Source organism: Hemitrygon akajei, chromosome 8 (genome assembly GCF_048418815.1).
Source record: "Hemitrygon akajei chromosome 8, sHemAka1.3, whole genome shotgun sequence".
In the NCBI taxonomy this organism is placed as follows: domain Eukaryota; kingdom Metazoa; phylum Chordata; class Chondrichthyes; order Myliobatiformes; family Dasyatidae; genus Hemitrygon; species Hemitrygon akajei.
The window spans coordinates 155,455,342-155,476,117 of record NC_133131.1 but is presented as its reverse complement, the minus strand read 5'-3'; the positions used below and the strand labels follow the sequence as shown (position 1 = coordinate 155,476,117).

At 39.4% G+C, this 20,776-nt stretch overlaps 1 protein-coding gene across 2 annotated transcripts in view; it reads right to left on the bottom strand.

Annotated features, from left to right (window-relative positions):
- The window catches only part of lmbr1 (limb development membrane protein 1), a 216,854-nt gene that overhangs the window by 89,842 nt on the left and 106,236 nt on the right, over nucleotides 1-20,776 (bottom strand). The window contains exons 9-10 of one of the 2 annotated variants that reach the window (XM_073054882.1): nucleotides 17,073-17,145; nucleotides 4,127-4,213 (exon numbers count right to left, since the gene is read on the bottom strand). In XM_073054882.1, the coding sequence (XP_072910983.1) occupies nucleotides 4,127-4,213; nucleotides 17,073-17,145 (160 nt within the window). The remainder of the gene's footprint in view (nucleotides 1-4,126; nucleotides 4,214-17,072; nucleotides 17,146-20,776) is intronic. The other variant, XM_073054883.1, reaches the window with a different exon arrangement.

Here is a 20,776-nt window from a genome sequence, read left to right as displayed (position 1 = left end):
CTATTGAGCTCTGGCTTACATACACCAAATAACCTGATCTCCATAGTTGCATGTGGTAACAAATTCCACAAATTCACCACCCTCTGGCTAAATAAATTTCTCCACAGCTCTGTTTTAAATGGATCCTCTCTGTCCTGAGGCTGTGCCCACTTATCCTGGATCCCCCCCACCATGAGGAAACATCCTTTCCACATCTACACTGTCCAGGTCTTTTAAAATTCAAAATATTTCAAGTCAAGTCAATGAGGTTCCCCCCCTCATCCTTCTAAATTTCAGCAAGTACAGACCCACAGCCATCAAACTTTCCTCGTATGTTAACCCTTTCATTTCCAGAATATTCCTTGTGAACCTCCTCTGAACCATCTCCAATGCCAACATGTCATTTCTTAGATGAGGTACCCAAAACTGTTCACAATGTTCAAGGTGAGGCCTCACTAGTGCCTTATAAAGCCTCAACATTACATCCCAGCTCTTATATTCTAGACCTCTTAAAATGAAAGCTAACATTGCATTTGCCTTAATCACTACTGACTCTACCTAAAAGTTAACCATTAGTGTGTTCTGCAAAAGGACTCCCAAGTCCCTTTGCATCTCAGATTTTTGGATTTTCTCCACACTTAGAAAATAGTCTACACATTTATTGTTACTACCAAAGTGTAAGACCATGCATTTTCCAACATTGTATTTCATTTGCCACTTCCTTGCCCATTCTCCTAATCTGTTATACCCGTTTCCTCAACATTACCTGTCTCTTCACTAATCGTCATATCATCTGCAAACTTGAGAACAAAACCATCTATTCCATCATCTGAATCATTGATACACAGCATAAAAAGAAGCAGTCCCAACACCGACCTCTGCAGAACACCACTAGTCACTGGCAGCCAACCAGAAAAGGATCCTTTTGCTCCTACTTGCTGCCTCCTACCAATCAGCCAATGCTCTAACTTACCTGCAATACCATGGGCTTTTAACTTGGTAAGTAGCCTCGTGAGTGGCGCCTTGTCAAAAGTCTTCTGAAAGTCCAAAGATACAACATCCACTCCATCCCCTTTATCTATCTTTCTTGAAATCTCCTCAAAAAATTCCAACAGGTTCATCAGGCAAGATTTTCTCTTAAGGAAGCCATGCTGACTTTATCCTATCTTGACCTGAGTCACCAAGTATTCCATAACCTCGTCCTTAACAACTGACTCCAACATCTTCCCAACCACTGAAGTTAGGCTAACTGGTCTATAATTTCCTTTCTGCTGCCTTCCTCCTTTCGTAAAGAGTGGAGTGACACTTGTAATTTTCCAGTCCTCTGGCACCATGCCCAAGTCCAATGATTTTTGAAAAATCATTACTAATACCTCCACAATCTCTACTGCTATCTCTTTCAGAATCCTAGGGTGCAGTTCTTCTGGTCTGGGTGACTTGTGTACCCTGAGGTCTTACAGCTTTTTTGAGCACCTTCTCCCTTGTAAAAGTAACTGCATTCACTTCTCTTCCCTCACACCCTTCAATATCTGCCACACTGCTAGTGTCTTCCACAATGAAGACTGATGTAAAATACTCATGTAGTTCATCTGCATCTCCTTGTCCCCCGTTATTATTTCTCTGGCCTCATTTTCTAGTAGTCCTATATCCACACTCATCTCTCTTTTATTTTTTTACCTACTTGAAAAAGCTTTTACTATCCACTGTAATATTGTTAGCCAGCGTGCTTTCATATTTCGTCTTTTCCCTCCTAATGATTCTCCTAGTTGCTCTCTGTACGTTTTTAAAAGCTTCCCAATACTCTAACTTCCTGCTAATGTTTGCTTTTGCTTTTACATTGGCTTTGACTTTCCATTTCAGCCAGTTGTACTTTTTTGCCATTAGAGTACTTCTTCGTTTTTGGAATACATCTATCCTACACTTTCCTCATTTTTACCAGAAACTCTCACCATTGCTCCTCTGCCATCATTCCTGCCAGCATCTCCTTCCAATTTACTTTGGCCAATTCCTCTCTCATACCACTGCAATTTCCTTTACTCCACTGAAATACTGTTATGTCAGACTTTACTTTCTCCTTATCAAATTTCAAGTTGAACTCAATCATATTGTGATCACTGTCTCCTAAGGGTTATTAAGCTCCCTCTTTACCTCCAGTTCACTGCATAATCCAGTATAGCTGATCTACTAGTAGGCTCAGTGACAAACTGCTCTAAAAAGCCATCTTGTAGGCATTCAACAAACTCACTCTCTTGAGATCCATTACTAACCTGATTTTACCAATCGACCTGCATGTTGATATCTCCCCTGCATATTGAAATCTCCCATGACTATCATAACATTGCCCTTTTAACACACCTTTTCTATTTCCTGTTGTAATCTGTAGTCCACATTCCAGTTACTATTTGGAAGCCTGTATATAACTGCCATCAACATCCTTCTACCCTTGCAGTTTCTTAACTCAACCCACAGGGAATCCACATCTTCTAATCCTATGTCACATATTTTTGATGATTTGATACCATTCTTTACCAGCAGAGCCATACCACCCTCTCTGCCTACCTCCTATCCCTCCAATATTATGTGTCCTTGGACATTCAGCTCACAACTACAACCATCCCTCAGCCACAATTCAGGAATGGCCGCAACATCATACCTGACATTCTGTAATTGTGCAGAATGTCCACCTTACTTCTAACAATCCGTGCAGTAATATATAACATTTTGAATACTATATTTGCTACCCTTTTTGATTCTGCAGCCCAAATGCACTGATATTCACCCTGCTGGCTGTAATTTTGTCCTATCATTTGCCTGCCCTTCCTGACCATCTGACTGCATGCAATCTCTGATTTTTTTTAACCATCCGTCCTATCCCGAGTCCCTTCTTTCCAGTTCTCACCCCCATGCCAAAATAGTTTAAACCATCCCCAACAGCTCTAAGGACCTGCCCGCAAGAATATTGGTCCTCCTTGGGTTCAGCTCCCCTATCATTAGCTCTCCCCACTTCTCCCTCTTTCCCTTCTGCACGATGGACCCATTCATTCCCCTGGGAGGTCATCTCCCCACAAGAGTCTCCAAAATGGTATACTTATTTTTGAGGGAAATGGCCACAGGGTGCTCTACACTAACTGCAATGTAGGGGTGAACTACTTCACTATAACTCTGATCGACTATTTCCTCTCCCATATGAGCCAAAGGTCATCTAGCTGCTGCTCCAGATCCCTAACACGGTCTTCAAAGAGCTGCAGCTTGATGCGCTTCACACGGACACAGTTGCCTGGGATACTCTGGGTCTCCCAGGATTCCAACACCTGGCCATTTACTGCACTAGGTACAGTAAGAGGAAATAAAAAAAGCAGGGATTTCTTCAAGCAAGCCTGACTGAAATCTCTGACTAAGATATGAAATGCATTCACATAGACTGTTTCTTGTTTGGAGATGGCCTCATGCAGTATCTAAAGCACTTGATTATAGTTGGCCACTGGAGGTATACAAACTGTGCTCAGGATCACAGAGAAGAAGTCTCTTGGTAAGCAGAATGAAAAGCATTTATTCATTAGGTACTCATGGTCTGGGAAACATGAGTTCGACAAAACCACCTCATCAGAACACCACAGAGAGTTTATCATAAAACACACACCTCCTAGAATACTACTAGAATTGTAGGCTACAAACCAAGTGCTAGTGAATGGAGGCTGAGCAGACAGCAGATGTTGGAATATGAAGCAACTCACAAAAACAACGTAGGAACTCAGCAGATCAGGGAACATCTATAAAAGGGAAAGGATAGTCAAAATTTTTGGGTTAAGACCAAGAAGAGTTGATCTAGGGAGGGTGTGGCTTGAATATTCTCCCTGTAACTTGTGTCAGTTTCCTCCCACGCCATGAAGATGCAAAGACTGGTAGGTTAATCAGCCGGCCACCTGAAACGTAGAATCGGTGGAGTTTTGAATGGAAGATGGAGAGAATGAAATGATGGAAAGAATCAGGTAAATGAGTGGCTGCTCCTCAATGAAGACTGTGGGACACAGGACCTCTTTCCACACTAAAACCCAACTTATCCTCTTCTATCCAATTTTTATTTTTTGCCAATCTGTCCATCATCTCTACTGTTCTGTAATAGCAGTAAAATAAACATGAAATATACCAAGCTTTGACTTCTTGTTTCTTACAGCATCTAATTCCTGTTCAAGGTCCTCAGAATTGTATTTTAAGTAGGATGTCATATAAGCACCTGAGGAAGGAAAAAAATCGTATTAATTTCTAGTAACAATCATGAGTCACTTCTTTAAAGCTGACATTTACATAATTCTAACATCTAAAAATACGACAGATTCACATACAGTATTCAGCCTCTTTTCATTCATTGCTAACATTCAGAAATATCAGAAGGTAATATCTAGTATATTACTAATATACTGTTAAATATCAGAAGGTAATATCTATTAAAGTGAAATAAATCAGTGCTCCACACTGGTGTGCTAAACCAAAATTCCTGTTAAGCATATATGTCAAACTCAAGGCCCGCGGTGGAATTATCTTTGGCCCGCAAGATAATATCTAATTACTATTAAAGCTGGCCCCAGTAATCGAAGCGCCTATGGCGTATGATATGGCTAATGCTGAGTTTATTCAGGTACCAGGTTTTCAGGGTTTTTAGTGTTTATTCGGCAGTCTTGCTCAGCAGTCTTCTTCATAAGAAACGGAATTTGTAAAGTGAAACACTTTGTAGTTTTAGCAGAGACTGAGACACATGAGAGCAGGCTGAAAAAACGGAGGCAACGAAAGCTGCGTTAGCACGCATCCGACTGATCCGGCCCGCATGAAGCTGTATTTTGCTCAATCCGGCCCGTGACCTAAAATGAGTTTGACACCCCTGATCTATAGGTTATATCTGTTGCAAGCTTGGTCATCTGAATTACTCCAAAATCCAACTGTCCTTCAAATGCAAAAATTCTTATGACACATCAAGCTAGGCAAGTTAATGATACACTTATTTGTAATAACAATTTACACTTTTCTCAAAATACTGCAATGTACTTAAGCTTCCTAGATCTACGTAGAACATCCAATCACGCCTACATTATTGGGGACATTATGAGAAGGATTTGCTGGTCATCTGGTTACAAGCTCACATGGCACCCACTTGGTAACAGCCTCTTGTATAGCACCATTTCCCAAGAAAAATAATTCAAATCTTCATACTGTAGCTTTAAAGGATTGAATTCTCCACAGTGACCAATATTCATCACCACCTTCGATCCGTCCAACAACAGTGGTGTTGTGAGCAGACTAAAATATGGCATTGGAACTGTAAAGGCCTCACAACAGTCATCAGTATAAAGTGAGTAGAGCAGGGAGTTAAGCACACAGGTTTATACTTTACACTTAAACCCTATTCACTTTATACTTATGACCATGAGGTTAAGCACAGCTCCAATGTTATATTCAAGTGAGCTGATGACACCACAGTCATTAGTCAAATCAAGGTTGGTGACAAATCAGCACATAGGAGAGAGACTGAAAATCTGGCTGAGTGGTGCCACAACAACCTCGAACTCAATGTCAGCAGGACCAAGGAGCTGATTATTGACTTCAGGAGCAGAAAACTGGAGGTCCATCAGCCAGTCCTTGTCAGGGGATCGGAAGTGGAAAGAATCAGCAACTTTAAATTCCTCAGTGTTGTCTTTTCGAAGGATCTGTCCTGGGGCCAGCATATACGTGCAATTACAATGAAAGCACGACAGCACCTCTACTTCCTTAGGAGTATGTGAAGATCCTACAAGACGTCTAAAATTTTGACAAACTTCTGTAGACATATGGTGGAGGGTATATTGACTGATTGTATTATGACCTGGTATGAAAACACAAATGCCCTTGAATGGAAAATCCTACTAAAAGTAGTGGATAGGCCAAGTTCATCACAGGTTAAGCCCTCCCCACCACTGAACACATCTACACAGAATGCTGTCACAGAAAAGCAGCATCCATCATCAAAGACACTCACCACCCAGGCCAAGCTCTTTTCTCGCTGCTGCCATCAGGAACCTGGTACCAGAGCCTACTAAGGACCCACACCACCAGATTCAGGAAGTTATTACCCTCAACTGTCAGGATCTTGAACTAAAGGGAATAACTTCACACAACTTCACTTGCCCATCACTAAACTGTTCCCACAACCTTTGGACTCACTTTCAAGGACTCTTCATCTCATGTTCTCAATATTTATTGCCTATTTATTTATTTGCACAGTTTGTTGTCTTTTGCACATTGGTTGTTTGTCCATCCTGTTGGGTGCAATATTTCACGGATTCTATTATGCTTCTTGGGTTTACTGTTTTACTGGGTTGTATATCGTGACATTTATGTATTTGCTAATAAATTTACTTTGAACTTGCATAAAGGAAACTTGCAGAATGTCTTAGCAATGATTTCTTAGCAATAAGGAAATAGTAAGATGGCTCCTATATGATTAGCTTGCTGAAACTCAAGTTTGCCCCATTATAATTATGGCAATGTTCATTCTACGACTCTTTAAATTTAAGGGGAAAAAAAACACATTTTCATATTAATCCTTTTATTCTCAACTCATCACCATCTATCTATAATGTGGCTCAGATGGGGATATTATAAAATTAAATTACAAAGGAATGTAACACCAAAACCACCAACTTTTCATTCAATTGCCTAGAGATGATTGCTGTTACCATGCAGAAAACAATAAATGTGTACAGCATAAACCCCTGTGCACCGCCAAGATAAGAACATTTGTGGGCATTGTAGTCAAAAGCTTCTAAAGGGTGTGTACACCAGCATAGCTCTTCTTACTTGGCTTCTGAAAAGCAAAGACTTTTTCCTGTGACAACTAAAGATCAGCTGAATTAATGAATGAGTACATTTATAAAAAAATAAAACCACCAGAGAAAGAGCAAGACCTAAATAAAATCCATTAAGAGGAACACTAAGAAGAGGAGCAAGAGGACGAAGCCGTTGGAAAGCAAAGCCTTCAAGTATTATTGGCCTAGGGAGTACCAAATACATTAGAGACTGCAGTCTTTTGAACTACAAATATATTTTGCACCTCACATATTCTGGATATGGGGCCTCAAGTAGTCTTAGTCATGAGACTTCTTAATCAATATACTGGATTCCCTTTTCTCAATGATAACATGCCATTTGACAACCCATATAGAATCTACAGCCAGGAGTGCCCATTGCATAGACAAACAACACTTTACCATTGCTAGCAACATAAAATGCTACTGCTATACTTTAGTTGGAGGCACTGAAAAACTATGCACCACCTAAATTTACGATTGGGCACACATAATGCACTGAGTTCATCAATCTACCTTGACAAAACTATGCTGTATGATTCACTCCAATGTGCTACAGGGCAACATAAATTGTTGGAAGTTAACTGTGAATTTGAAGGCTAAGCTGAGGGGACCAAGAGAATTGCACTTGAATCAATAACCAAGGTAAAACACCATTAATTAGTATGTAAGAAATACAGCTCGAGGTAACCTTGGCTTTCATGTGTGTCAGATATAGAAACTCCGCAACTTCTTATGTTGTGAAATTCCAAGTGCAGGGTAGGCATCAGGAGGAGTAGTGTTTAAAGGTGGCACAGCACCATCACCTTCTGAAAAGCAATTTGAAATGGGCAATAGTGGCCTTGCCAGTGATGCCAAGGTCCATAAAAGATGTATAGAACTATGGTATATAGCTCCTCCAAATCCATTAAGGCAAGTTCAGTTCAATGCAAATGGCCAGAGACCAAACATACTGAATTACCAACACTTTGCAATTGCAATAATAGCAGTCACTTTATAAGGCACCTCATCTTGGCATCAGATACCATAATTTACTGAAGAACATAATATTTCTACTATTATTATTACAGAAAATAATAAACTATTATATTATATTTCATCAACAATACTGCAATAGTCAGAAATATAAAGGATAAATTACAACAATTTTTACCTTTGTTATGGACTACACATTTTACAGAGGTCAAAACAGTATAGCAAAATTGCACACATGAATTTTATAGATCTACACCTTTAAAACAAAACAAGGCATATTTCTGACTGGAAGAGAGGACAGGGTAAGCATATTGGAAAGTAATGATTAATAGTTAATTGCTCAATTCAGAACAATACAATCTTCTATAACAACCACAACTCATTGCCTCAGCTGATGAAGGCAAGTATGCTAAATGCCTTAATACTGAAATTAACTCCCTTGATTTTCTCCACTTTCCTAAGATCTATTCACCTTTTTCTTGAATGCACTCAGTGATTGAGCCTCTTGATAAAGAATTCCAAAGATTCACAACCTTCTGAATAAAGAAATCTTTTCTCAGCTGTCCTCAATCACCAACACCTTGAGGCTGCAACCCACAGGTCTAGACAACCCAGCCAGGGAAACCATCAACCATCTACCCAATTAAATTCTCTACAAGCTCAGTGTGCTTCAAAGAAGCGTCTTCCCACTTTGAGGCCCAGCTTTCTTTTTAGATCATAAATGCACTCCCACTATCATAACTCTCAACCCCCTTGGGTAAAAAGACCAATCTGCTTGCTCTATCTGCATTGAACAATTAACATACTGGTGTATGTGGTGACACTGGTGTCTCTGAAATGCAGCACCTCTCAAACTCTCAGCATTTCAACAGCATTATTCTTTTTTCAATTTTCCTTGACACGTTTTTTCCACAATATCTTGCCTTTTCCCTGACCAGGCATGGCCCAAGATATACCACTGATGGCTCTATACATGCATCTTTTCTTAAAGAGCACAAATCCCCTCTCAGTTATCATCACTGTACATGCTGAATGCCCGAAGTCATGGTTGGAAGCTCATCTAGAAGGTAAATTCAAACCTCTGATGCTTTGCGGCTATACCCACTCACGGGGAAAGCTTTGGGAGTAAACCCACCGGGAAAAATCTGGAGCTGGAGTACCAAAGGCAGTCCTACATTCAGTTCAATGCTGACTGGCAACTCCTGCAACACTGATGATACAGAACTGCATTGGTCTCTGCCATTCCTTTGGGTTCATCAGATGCATGGAGAGGGGGAGCTTGCTACATAGGTAACAGCTTACTCATCATATTGTACTGCCCAGGCTGTATAAGTAGACAGCTAGGATGCAACACCGTGATTGAGGCCTCACTCATTTGCTGATTGAAGCTTCCCTCAGTTGTTCAAAATATTTTCAGATTTTCCTTCTTGTTTTGTTATTCCTATATGACTTTCCATGGAACACCATTACACACTGACAGCCAACCAGAAAAGGATCCTTTTATTTCCACTTGCTGCCTCCTACCAATGAGCCAATGCTCTAACCATGCCAGTAACTTTCCTGCAATACTATGAGCTCTTAACTTAGTAAGTAGCTTCATGTGTGGCACCTTGTCAAAGGCCTTCTGAAAATCCAAATATACAACATCTACTACATCCCCTTTATCTATCATACTTGTAATCTCCTCAAAGAATTCCAACAGGGTCGTTTGGCAAGATTTTCTCTTAAAAAAAATCCATGCTGACTTTGTCCTATTTTGTCCTTTGTCATCAGGTACTCCATAACCTGATCCTTAACAACTGACTCCAATATCTTCCCAACCACTGAGGTCAGGCTAACTGGTCTATAATTTCCTTTCTACTGCCTTCCTCCTTTCTTAAAGAGTGGAGTGACATTTGCAATTTTTCAGTCCTCTGGCACCATGCCCAAGTCCAATAATTTCGAAAGATCATTACTAATGCCTCCACAGTCTCTATCACTACGTCTTTCAGAATCCTAGGGTACAGTTCCATCTGGTCTGGGTGACTTATGTACCCTTAAGCCTTTCAGCTTTTTGAGCATCTTCTCCCCTGTAATACAGGTCCACAATCCCTTATCTGAAATTCTGAAATCCAAAAAGCTCCAAAAACCGAAGTTTTTTTGTGCCAACAGCTGACATCACTCAGGCGTGACGTGGCAACACTAGCAGAGGCCACCAGGCGTCAGTGGTGGCTCAGTGCTCGTACTGGTTACACATGCATTTGCTGTTCGCTGATATTTTGTGTTCACTGTTGACTTTGTGTTTAATTTCACAGTGAAAATGTCAAAAAGAGCTACAGATACTCCTATGGGTAACAATAAGAAGAGAAGGAAGCATCTATCATTATCAATAACACAAAAAGTGGAGTTATTGCAGAAGCTTGATCGTGGTGTGTCTATGAGGTGTCTTACTGAAGAATATGGTGCCAGAACTACCACTGTATATGATTTAAAGAAACAGAAAGACAAGTTACTGAAGTTTTATAGTGACAGTAATGTTCTACATTTATTCCAATAAGTCATTTACCATTTTGATTCAGTTCGTCTAAAGCTGTATATTTTTGTTTTATTGAATGTTTTTGTTGGAAATAAAAAAATTTTCTTGTCATTATTCCCTAAACAATACAGTATAACATCTACTTACATAGCATTTACATAGTATTAGGTATTATAAGTAATCTAGAGACGATTTAAAGGATGTGCCTAGGTCTGGAGCTCCGCCGGGTCCTTAAGTCCACCCACACTGAGACAGGTTAAATAAGGGACTTGAGCATACGTGTTTTTTGGTATCCTCAGGGAGTCCCGGAACCAATAAGGAGGGATTCAGAAATCTGAAAAATTCTGAATTCCAAAATGCAACTGGCCCCAAGGATTTCAGATAAAGGATTGTGGACCTATAGTTACTGCACTCACCTCTCTTCCTTCACACTCTACAAAATACTCACTTAGTACACCTGTCATCTCCTTGACCTCCATTATTATTTCTCCAACCTCATTTTCTAGCAGTCCTATATCCATACTCGTCTCTCTTTTTTTTTTGTTTTTTTTTTTTACACACTTGAAAAGCTTTTACCATCCACTTTGATATAGTTTGCTAACTTGCTTTCATAACTCATCTTTTCCCTTCTAATGATTCTTTTAGTTGCTCTCTGTATGGTTTTAAAAGCTTCCAAATCCTCCAACTTCCTGCTAATGTTTGAATATAGAACATAGGACATAGAAATTTATAACACATTACAGGTCTTTCGGCTCACAATGTTGTGCCGACCATTAACCTACTCTGGAGACTGCCTAGAATTTCCCTCGCGCATAGCCCTCTATTTTTCTAAGCTCCACGTACCTATCTAAGAGGCTCTTAAAAGATCCCAAATGCTTTGTTGTATGCCCACTCTTTTGCTTTTACATTAGCTTTGACATCCCTTGTAAGCCACGGTTGTACTATTTTGCCATTAGAGTATTTCTTAGTTTTTGGAATACATCTCCCCTACACATTCCTCATTTTCCCCAGAAACTTTCTACATTGCTGTTCTGCCAACATCCCTGACAGCATCTCCTTCCAACTTACTTTGGCCAAATCCTCTCTCAACCCACTTTACTCCCCTGAAACACTGCGATGTCAGACTTTACTTTCTCCCTATCAAACTTCAAGTTGAATTCAATCTTGTGATCACCATCTCCTAAGCTTTTACCTTGAGCTCCTTAATCACTTACATTACATAACACCCAATCCAGTATAGCTGATCCCCTTGTAGGCTCAACAACAAAATGCTCTAAAAAGCCATCTCATTGGCATTCAACAAACCCACTCTCGAGACCAATTACCAACTTGATTTTCCCAATCAACCTGCATATTACAGTCTCCCATGACTATCATAATATTGCCCTTTAGACGCATCTTTTCTATTTCCCGTTGTAATCTGTGGTCCACATCCCAGCTACTATTAACTTTCAACATAACTGCACAAAGATATTGTATATTAATTATTCTGTATTAAATGTAAAGGAAGACTTGTGGCACTTTCAAATTTCCCCCCAAAATTAATGATCTTCTCAAAACAATCCAAAACTAACAAAAATTGTTAAGCACTGTGAACTTTTCATTTTATGGTCAGCTTCAAAAGTTAATAAGGTCATTTAAAAAAGGGGTTCACAAAATACTTGTGCAAGGACTAAAGAAATTTTCAATCTTTCTTAATATTCACAACTTTTTGACTCCATATAGAAACACAGAAAAACCTGCAACACAATACAGGCCCTTCAGCCCACAATGCTGTGTCGAACATGTACATACTTTAGAAATTACATAGGGTTACCCATAGCCCTCTATTTTTCTAAGCTTCATGTACCTTATCCAGGAGTCTCTTGAAAGACCCAATTGTATCCGCTTCCATCACCATTGCCAGCAGCCCATTCCACGCACTCACCACTCTCTGCGTAAAAAAAAATACCCCTGATATCTCCTCCGTACCTATTTCCAAGCACCTTAAAACTGTGTCCTCTCATGTTAGTCATTTCAGCCCTGGGAAAAAGCCTATCCTGACTATCCACACGATCAAAGCCTCTCATCATCTTATACAACTATCAGCTCACCTCTTGATATATGTTTAACAATATCCTACAAAAATTATTTTTCCCTCAAATACATATAAGCTCCGCAATTAGTAATATAGTTTGCTAACAAAATGATCAAATTTACTTGCTTGGGCTTGTTCAGATACTTAATGTGGGCTCACAATTGAATCAACTATACAGATCATTTAAAATCACTTAACAGATTAATTTTGTTATCTTCCCAGCTCTGAGACAAAGATTCAGTTGCTCAAAGAAAAACATCCAAGTGGCTTGACTGCTAACACCCCCAGGCAACTGGGAGAGCGACACCAATTAGTTCACTCCTAACACTGTAAGTGGCATCAAATACAACAACCTTTCATCTTCATTGAATAGGTAATGAAAATTAAATGTCTTTGATCAAGTAAGCATTTGTGCCCACCACACCCTGTGCTTCTTGAACTTGGAGAACTAATAGCTATAAGCAGGGGGGCAAACCACTCTTATAATTAGAGATGTCTATTATACAGGATAAATCATTTAATTGTTCCACCTATTCAACATACAGTGAAATTATCAAAAATGGTCTTTAAAAATACGTCAAGTTATCAAACCAAATGGAAGAACAAGTCACCAGAGCTTATTACATCTTGTCAAGCAGAAATTTAAGTTCCTGTTTTAAGTTTCAAATAGGAAAAGGATCATCTTATTATACGATTCAGTGTCACAGTATACACTGTACATCTCTCTGATGAATACATTTATCCTCTCTTATGAGCAGGTACCACTCTTCAGATACATATCTAATTCACTGAAGTTCTTCAGGGAAGAAAATTGTTGTCCTTATCCATGCATGATTTCAATATACTGTAATTGTCTCTTAAAGTCCTATAAAATAATCTATATACACCAAGCCACTGTGGATAAGGAATACATACTGGTCTTGCCAAGGATTCCTAGGCGGTGTTGAACACAATTCTGAAGACACTGGCTTTTCACACTGTTTTCACAAGTCTTCATTCCATTTTGCTTCTATTCATAATCTCGCTTCCTTTTCCCTCTCTGACTTAAGCCCCATGTGTACACATCATCATAACTCAATATCAAAAATACCTGTTCTCTACAGTAATGAAATTAAAGGGAGTCAAAAAGAAAAAACATTTAAGATGTAGATGAGGAGATGAATGACCAAGTTATTTTAAGGCCAATTACTGGTAAATGGGATTGGAATGGATAGCCTTGGTTGGCATGGTGACCCAAAGGGCTCGTTCATTTTTGTAGTTCATGACTATGACTAAAATCTCCCTGAGGCCTTCATTCCTCACAAGGTTACCAAGTGTTTTGTATACAATTTATGGCACTCATACCATTAATGAAAACTAACAAAAAACAAGTAAGGAATTCAGAAGAAACTTCTTTAGTTTACTCACACTAGTGAGAATGTGCAGCTCAGTATCAGGGTGTGATTCAGGCAAACAATATAGGTATTTTTCTTGGGAATCCAAATAAATGAGGGGATAAATATTGATGGAGATGAAAAATCAAGGTGACAAGAGAGACAAGTTAAACACAAAATATTTGTATGACTGGTAGGGCAAAATGGCACATGGCTACATAACCCATGCAAAATGACTGTGGTGACAAATAAGTTAATAGATGAAACTTGTGCTCAGTCAAACCAAGAAACACTGGAAGTTGTGTCTAAAAATGGATATATTGCCAAAAATGATATATTATTCATTATAAGAAATGGTACTTCTTTTTGCCTTCTCAAGTATATAAACATCTTTAAATTTTTATTTAGGTAAAGTTTTTTTTAAAAATCCAAATAAAGACTAAAACATCAAATATCCACTATGAAAGTACAATTTCTTTTTATATTTTCAAGGCATGAAAATCAGTTGATCTTCATTTGTTCAATAAGCTCTAAGTTTTTATCAGAAGAAAACTGATGTTTTATTATCATCATTCGTTGGATCTTCGCTGTTATTTTACTTTAAATAGTAAACAGTCACTTTGCATCAATACACCAGTTACTTGGTGCATACAGCATCTTGGCCTTAACCCAGTGGATGAAATATACAAGAATAATCGAAAGTTCAACAAGCCTGCTAAAAGCATCACAATGTCTTTTCATGTATCTATACGTGGAGGACGTGCACAGCCCATGAAGCCACCCACAGTTAAACATTTATCAGTGCATCTTTTTATAACAAGCACAAAAATAAGTTATCAGTAGAAAGTTCACAAACTATCAATATTGTATACGCAGTCCAAATATGTTTGTTACAAAACAAACTACATTTCATATTTTCTTTGAAGTTCCAGGTCATCTGTTTTTCTTAGGACATGGCCAATATTTAATTCTATTTACAACTCTTCAGAAAACAAAGATGTCAGACACGTAGGCAGCAAGACAAAGACACCATTCAAGTACTCTAGTCAATAACCATCTTCATAGGTGAGAGTCCAACTACCTAACCTTGAGGGATGCCTGGGACCTGGGAATGCAAGTACATAGTTCCCTGAAATCATGATGTTGGAAGACAGGGCAGCGAAGGCAGCCACCAGAGACGGCACAGAGTATAGGAGTTAGAGCCTTATGTGGTAGTGGTACACAATATCAGTGAGGGCACATGTGGAGTACTATATACAGTTTTAGGTATTTTGATATAGCAAAGACATCATTAAGTTGGAAACAGTACAAAGAAGGTATATAATAATGTTACCAGGATCTCAAGGGGCTAAGTTTCAGGGAGAGGTTGGGCAGGCCTGGACTTTTCTTTTTAAAAACCATGGTGTGTAGGAGACTGAGCTGTAACCTGATAAAGGTGTACAAAATCATAGGGTGAATGAACATTCTTGTTCCCAGAGAAAGGCGACCAAAACTAGAAAACAGATTAAAAGTGAGAAGTAGAATCAGAATCAGGTTTAATATCAATCACTAAATGTTGTTTTATAGCAGCAGTACATTGCAGTGCATAATAAAACAATAAATTACAAAAAGAAATATATATATTTATTTCTTATTGTCCTGGGTGATGCTGGTCCTTAATGATGGACATTAAGGCATTGACTTTTAGAAACATAGAAAATCCACAGCACAGTACAGGCCCTTCGGCCCACAATGCTGTGTCGAACATGTATTTACTTACTTTAGAAATTACCTAGGGTTACCCATAGCCCTCTATTTTTCTAAGCCCCATGTACCTATCCAAGCGTTTCTTAAAGGACCCTATTTTATCCACCTCCGTCATCAGCATGCACTCACCACACTCTACTTAAAAAGCTTACCCCTGACATCTCCTCTGTACCTACTTCCAAGCACCTTAAAACTGTGCCCTCTCATATTAACCATTTTGAAAATGCTGGGGAGGCTAGTGTCATGATGGAGCAGGCTGAGTTTACAACTTTCTACTACATTTTCCGATCCTGTGCAGTGGGCCTTTCATATCAAAGATGCAACTAGTTTGAATGCTCTCCACAGTACATGTGTAGAAATTAGTGATAGTATTTGGTAACATACCAAGTCTCCTCAAACTCCTAATGAAATATAGCCACTGTTGTGCCTTCTTTGCAACAATATGTTGGCCCAGGATAGATCTTCAGAGATGTTGACAGATCAGAACTTGAAACCCTCACCTTTTCCATTACTGATTTTTCAATGAGGACTAGTGTGTGTTCCCTCAACTTCCCATTCCACAATCAATTCCTTGGTCTTACTGAAAGTGAGTGCAAAGTTGTTGTTTCAACACTACTCAACCAGCTGATCTATCTCACTCCTGCACACCTCCTCATCACCATCAAATTCTGCCAACAATAGATGTCTCATCGGAGGATTTAAAGATGGCATTTGAGCTGTGTCTAGCAACACAATTATGGGTGTAGAGAGGGTAGAACAGTGGGATAAGTATGCATTCTTGAAAATTCACCAACGTTGATTGTCAGCAAGGAGGAGATGTTATGTTTTGCGAAGTAAAAGATTAAAAAATGAATTGAGGGGCAAGTTTTTCCACAGAAGATGAGCTGCCAGAGAAAGTGGTTAAGGCAGGTACAATAACATTGAGCAAGTTACTCAAATGAGCAGATTAACAACTTGACCAGTTCCTGGAATGGGCAGGTTAAACAATCTAGACTTGTGTCAGCTAGAGTTTAGCAGAATGAGAGGGGATTTAATTGAAACATCTATATTTTTGAAATGGTGGATATGGAGAGATGTTTCCTTTATTGGGGAATTTAGAACTGGTCACATCAGATTAGCCATGATTTTATTTAACAATGAAGCAGATACAGGGAGCTGAGTGGCCAACTTCTGATTCATAGGTTTGTAATTAAGCCTATTCAGACAATACACAAATAGGCAAAATATATATTTTTTCTCTTCCTTGCTTCTCACAGTGCTCATAATTAGCATCAATAGGAGGTTCATAGACGCTTTCTTACCGTCTCAGGAGAACCAAGAGCTAAAAGTTAATCTGGTTATCAATTAATAAAGGCTGTGATAGAAATTGATTGTACATTCTGTTCCTTTTCTTCTGGAATTGTGACCATTAATCCCATTACAAAGCCTAATGTTTCTAATATAAATCAGACTGCTTCTAAAAACTGAGAGCTTCATGCAGTTTATCATTTCAATAAATTATCTGTTCTCAGTGCAACTTATCAGTTATCTGCCAAAATGCAAAAAAAAAATTACCAGTCTGGACTGCATACCATTTAATCTCCTTATAAGTGCTTCCTCCTGAAGGCCAGTACAATAGATTTGCTCATCCAGGTCCTCTAAAATCTGAAATTATAAACAGTTAAGCTAAATAAAACAGTTCTTGGTCACAGTTTTAATTGAAATACCCACAAAATTAAAAGAATTGTTACATCATTGAACCAGCAAACATGGGGGAATTTAAAAACTGGTAGCTGGAATTTAGCTGAAATTATCCAAATGCAATTTCTTGCATTTTCCTTGCATAGCTTATATACTTTTTTAAATTATTTGTTCAGTGTCATTTTGTAAAAAAAAATCTTTCAACCATTGTTTATGATAAGCTCTTGGTAAAATATTATATATTACTGTATCTCGAGTGAAATTCCAAACCTTTCAAGACCATTTTACCAACTGGAAAATGATCTTTTGTGTTTCTTCTGCTCAAAAATTCTAACTGTTTAAACTCCCAAATACTCCAGCCTTACCTAATAATTATAACTTTTCTTTCCTGTCATCATTTGAGTTGCAGAAGATGCAACACTTGTCCTTACAATTCCTCCCTCATCACCATCCAACGACCAAACCAATCTTTCCAGGTGGGGCAAAGGTTCACATGAGCTCTTCCAAACTTGTCTTCTGCATTCAGTGCTCCCAGTGTGGCCTCAACATCAATGAGATCAAGTACAGTCTCGGCACCCATTCTGCAGAGTACCTACGCTGAATCCACAATGGCCATCCTGAGCTCCCAGCTGCCAATCATTTCAAATCCCCTCTCCATTCCCACACTAACCTGTGCATCTTGGTCTTCTCTACAACCAGGCTGAAGCAAAATGCAAACTAGAGGAGCATCACCTTATATTCCACCTAGGTACTCCACAACCCAATAGCATTGAGTCCCCCTCCCTTTTACCTCTCTTCCTCTCCCCTTACCTTTTCTTCCCTCTTCTCCTTCTGATCTCCCATTGCTGATCCTCTTCCTACCCTCCTCTCAGCCTCCCTTCATGCATTTTTGTCCACTCCTCCTTTCTAGTCCCATCCAGCCACTTCACACACTGGTTATTTTTCCCTCTGGTTTCAACTGTTGATTACCTCTCCCTGCTGCTCCAATGGGTCTCTCATTCTAATCTCTTTTCCTTATATGAATCCAGTTCTGATAGCACTTCGTGTTCCTGCTCCTCTCTCTCCAGCAGCTGTCATCCACCTTCACAAATCTTCCCCCCCCCCCCCCCCAATCTTACTCTATCATGTTTTCTCATCTTTTTACTCTTTCTCATCTGCTGGCTACATCTACCATTCACCTGCCAGAGTCTTCCAATTCCACCCTTGCTCACCTCCCTTACCTGGAAATGTCTACATCAGTACTGTGGAGCATTTTAACTGGCTCTATGACCGTCTGGTATGGCAGTGTGAGGGTCTGGAGGACTACTGCACAGGATCGAAATAAGATTCAGTCAGCACCATCAAGGCACTAGCCTCAGTAATATCCAGAACATCAAGGAGTGAGGTTTCAAAAAGCAATATCTATCATTAAGGACCCACATCACCCAGGTCATGCCTTGTTCTCACTGCTACCATCATGAAGCCTGAAGGCACAAACTCCACAACTCAAGAACAGTTTCTTTTCATTTTCCAACCAGTTTCTGAATGGACATTGAACCCATGAACACTAGCTCACTACTTAGTTTATTTCTATTTTAGTAGTACTTATTAACTAATTAATATATATATTTACCATAGTTCACATTTTTTCCTATTAATAGGTATTACACTGTACTGCTGCCGCAAAGACAACAAATTTCACGGCATATGCCGGTAATATTAAACCTGATTCTGAACTACCTGCCCCATCACTTTACACCTTCTTCAGTCCACCATCAACACAGAATCCTTTCTTGCCAATCCCCTTTTCTTCTTTGTGCTGGCCAGTTCACCTCTCAGTTACGATGTAGGGCTTCGACCTAACATGTCGACAATATTTTCCTCCCTCAGATGCTGCTCAACATATTGAGTTCCTCCAGCAGATTGTGTGTTGACCATTTGAATTCATCTTTCTGTACTTTTGATCAATAAATACTTAAGAGTGCCAGGCTTTAGGTGTTTCAGAAAGGACAGGGAGGAAGACAAAAGAGGTGGGGGTGTGGCACTGCTGATCAGAGATAGTGTCACGGCTGCAAAAAAAAGAGGAAGTCATGGAGGAGGTATTGTCTACTGAGTCTCTGTGGGTGGAAGTTAGAAACAGGAAGGGGTCAACAACTTCACTGGATTTTTTTTTAATATAGAGCACCCAATAGTAACAGGGACAACGAGGAGCAGATAGGGAGACAGATTCTGGAACGGTGCAAAAATAACAGGGTTGTCATGATGGGAGATTTTAACTTCCCCAATATTGACTGGCATTTCCCTAGAACAAGGGGTTTAGATGGGGTAGAGTTTGTTAGATGTGTTCAGGAAGATTTTCTGACACACTATGTAGGTAAGCTTACAGAGGAAAGGCTGTACTTGATCTGGTATTGGGAAATGAACCTGGTCAGGAGTCAGGTCTCTCAGTGGGAGAGCATTTTGGAGATAGTGATCACAATTCTATCTCCTTTACCACAGCATTGGAGAGGGATAGGAGCAGACAAGTCAGGAAAACATTTAATTATAGAGTAAAGGCAAATATGAAACTATCAGGCAAGAACTTGGAAGCATAAATTGGGAGCAGATGTTCTCAGGGAAATGTACGGCAGAAATATGGCAAATGTTCAGGGGACATTTGCGTGGCATTCTCTAATGAGACAGGGAAAGGATGGTAGGTACAGGAACCATGGTGTACAAAGGCTGCTGAAAAGCTAGTTAAGAAAAAAAGAAAAGCTTACAAAAGATTCAAAAAACTAAGAAATGATAGAGATCTAGAAAATTATAAGGCTAGCAGAAAGGAGCTTAAGAATGAAATTAGGAGAGCCAGAAGGGGCAATGAGAAGGCCTTGGTGAGCAGGATTAAGGAAAACCCCCAAGACGTTCTACAAGTATGTGAAGAACAAGAGGATAGAATAGGACCAATCAAGTGTGACAGTGGAAAAGTGTGTATGGAATTGGAAGGTGTAACCAAGGTACTTAATAAATACTTTGCTTCAGTATTCACTATGGAAAAGGACCTTGACAATTGTTGGGATGACTTACAGTGGATGGAAAAGATTGAGCATATAGTCATTAAGAAAGAGGATGTACTGGGAGCTTTTGGAAAGCATCAAATTGGATAAGTCACTGGAACCGGACAAAATATACTCCAAGCTACTGTGGGAAGTGAGGGAAGAGCTTGCTGAGAAACGATCTTTGCATCATCAATAGGGACGGGAGAGGTTCCGGAGGATTGGAGGTTGCAGATATTGTTCCCCTATTCAAGAAAGGGAGTAGAGATAGCCCAGGAAATTATAGGCCAGTGAGTCTTACTTCAGTGGTTGGTAAGTTAATGGAAAAGATCCTAAAAGGCAGGATTTATGAACGTTTGGAGAGGTATAATATGATTAGTAGTAGTCAGCATGTATTTGTAAAGGGCAGGTCGTGCCTTACGAGCCTGATTGAATTTTTTGAGGATGTGACTAAATACACTAATGAAGAAAGAGCAGTAGATGTAGTGTATATGGATTTCAGCAAGGCATTTGATAAGGTACCCCATGCAAGGCTTATTGAGAAAGTAAGGAGGCATGGGATCCAAGGAGACATTGCTTTGTGG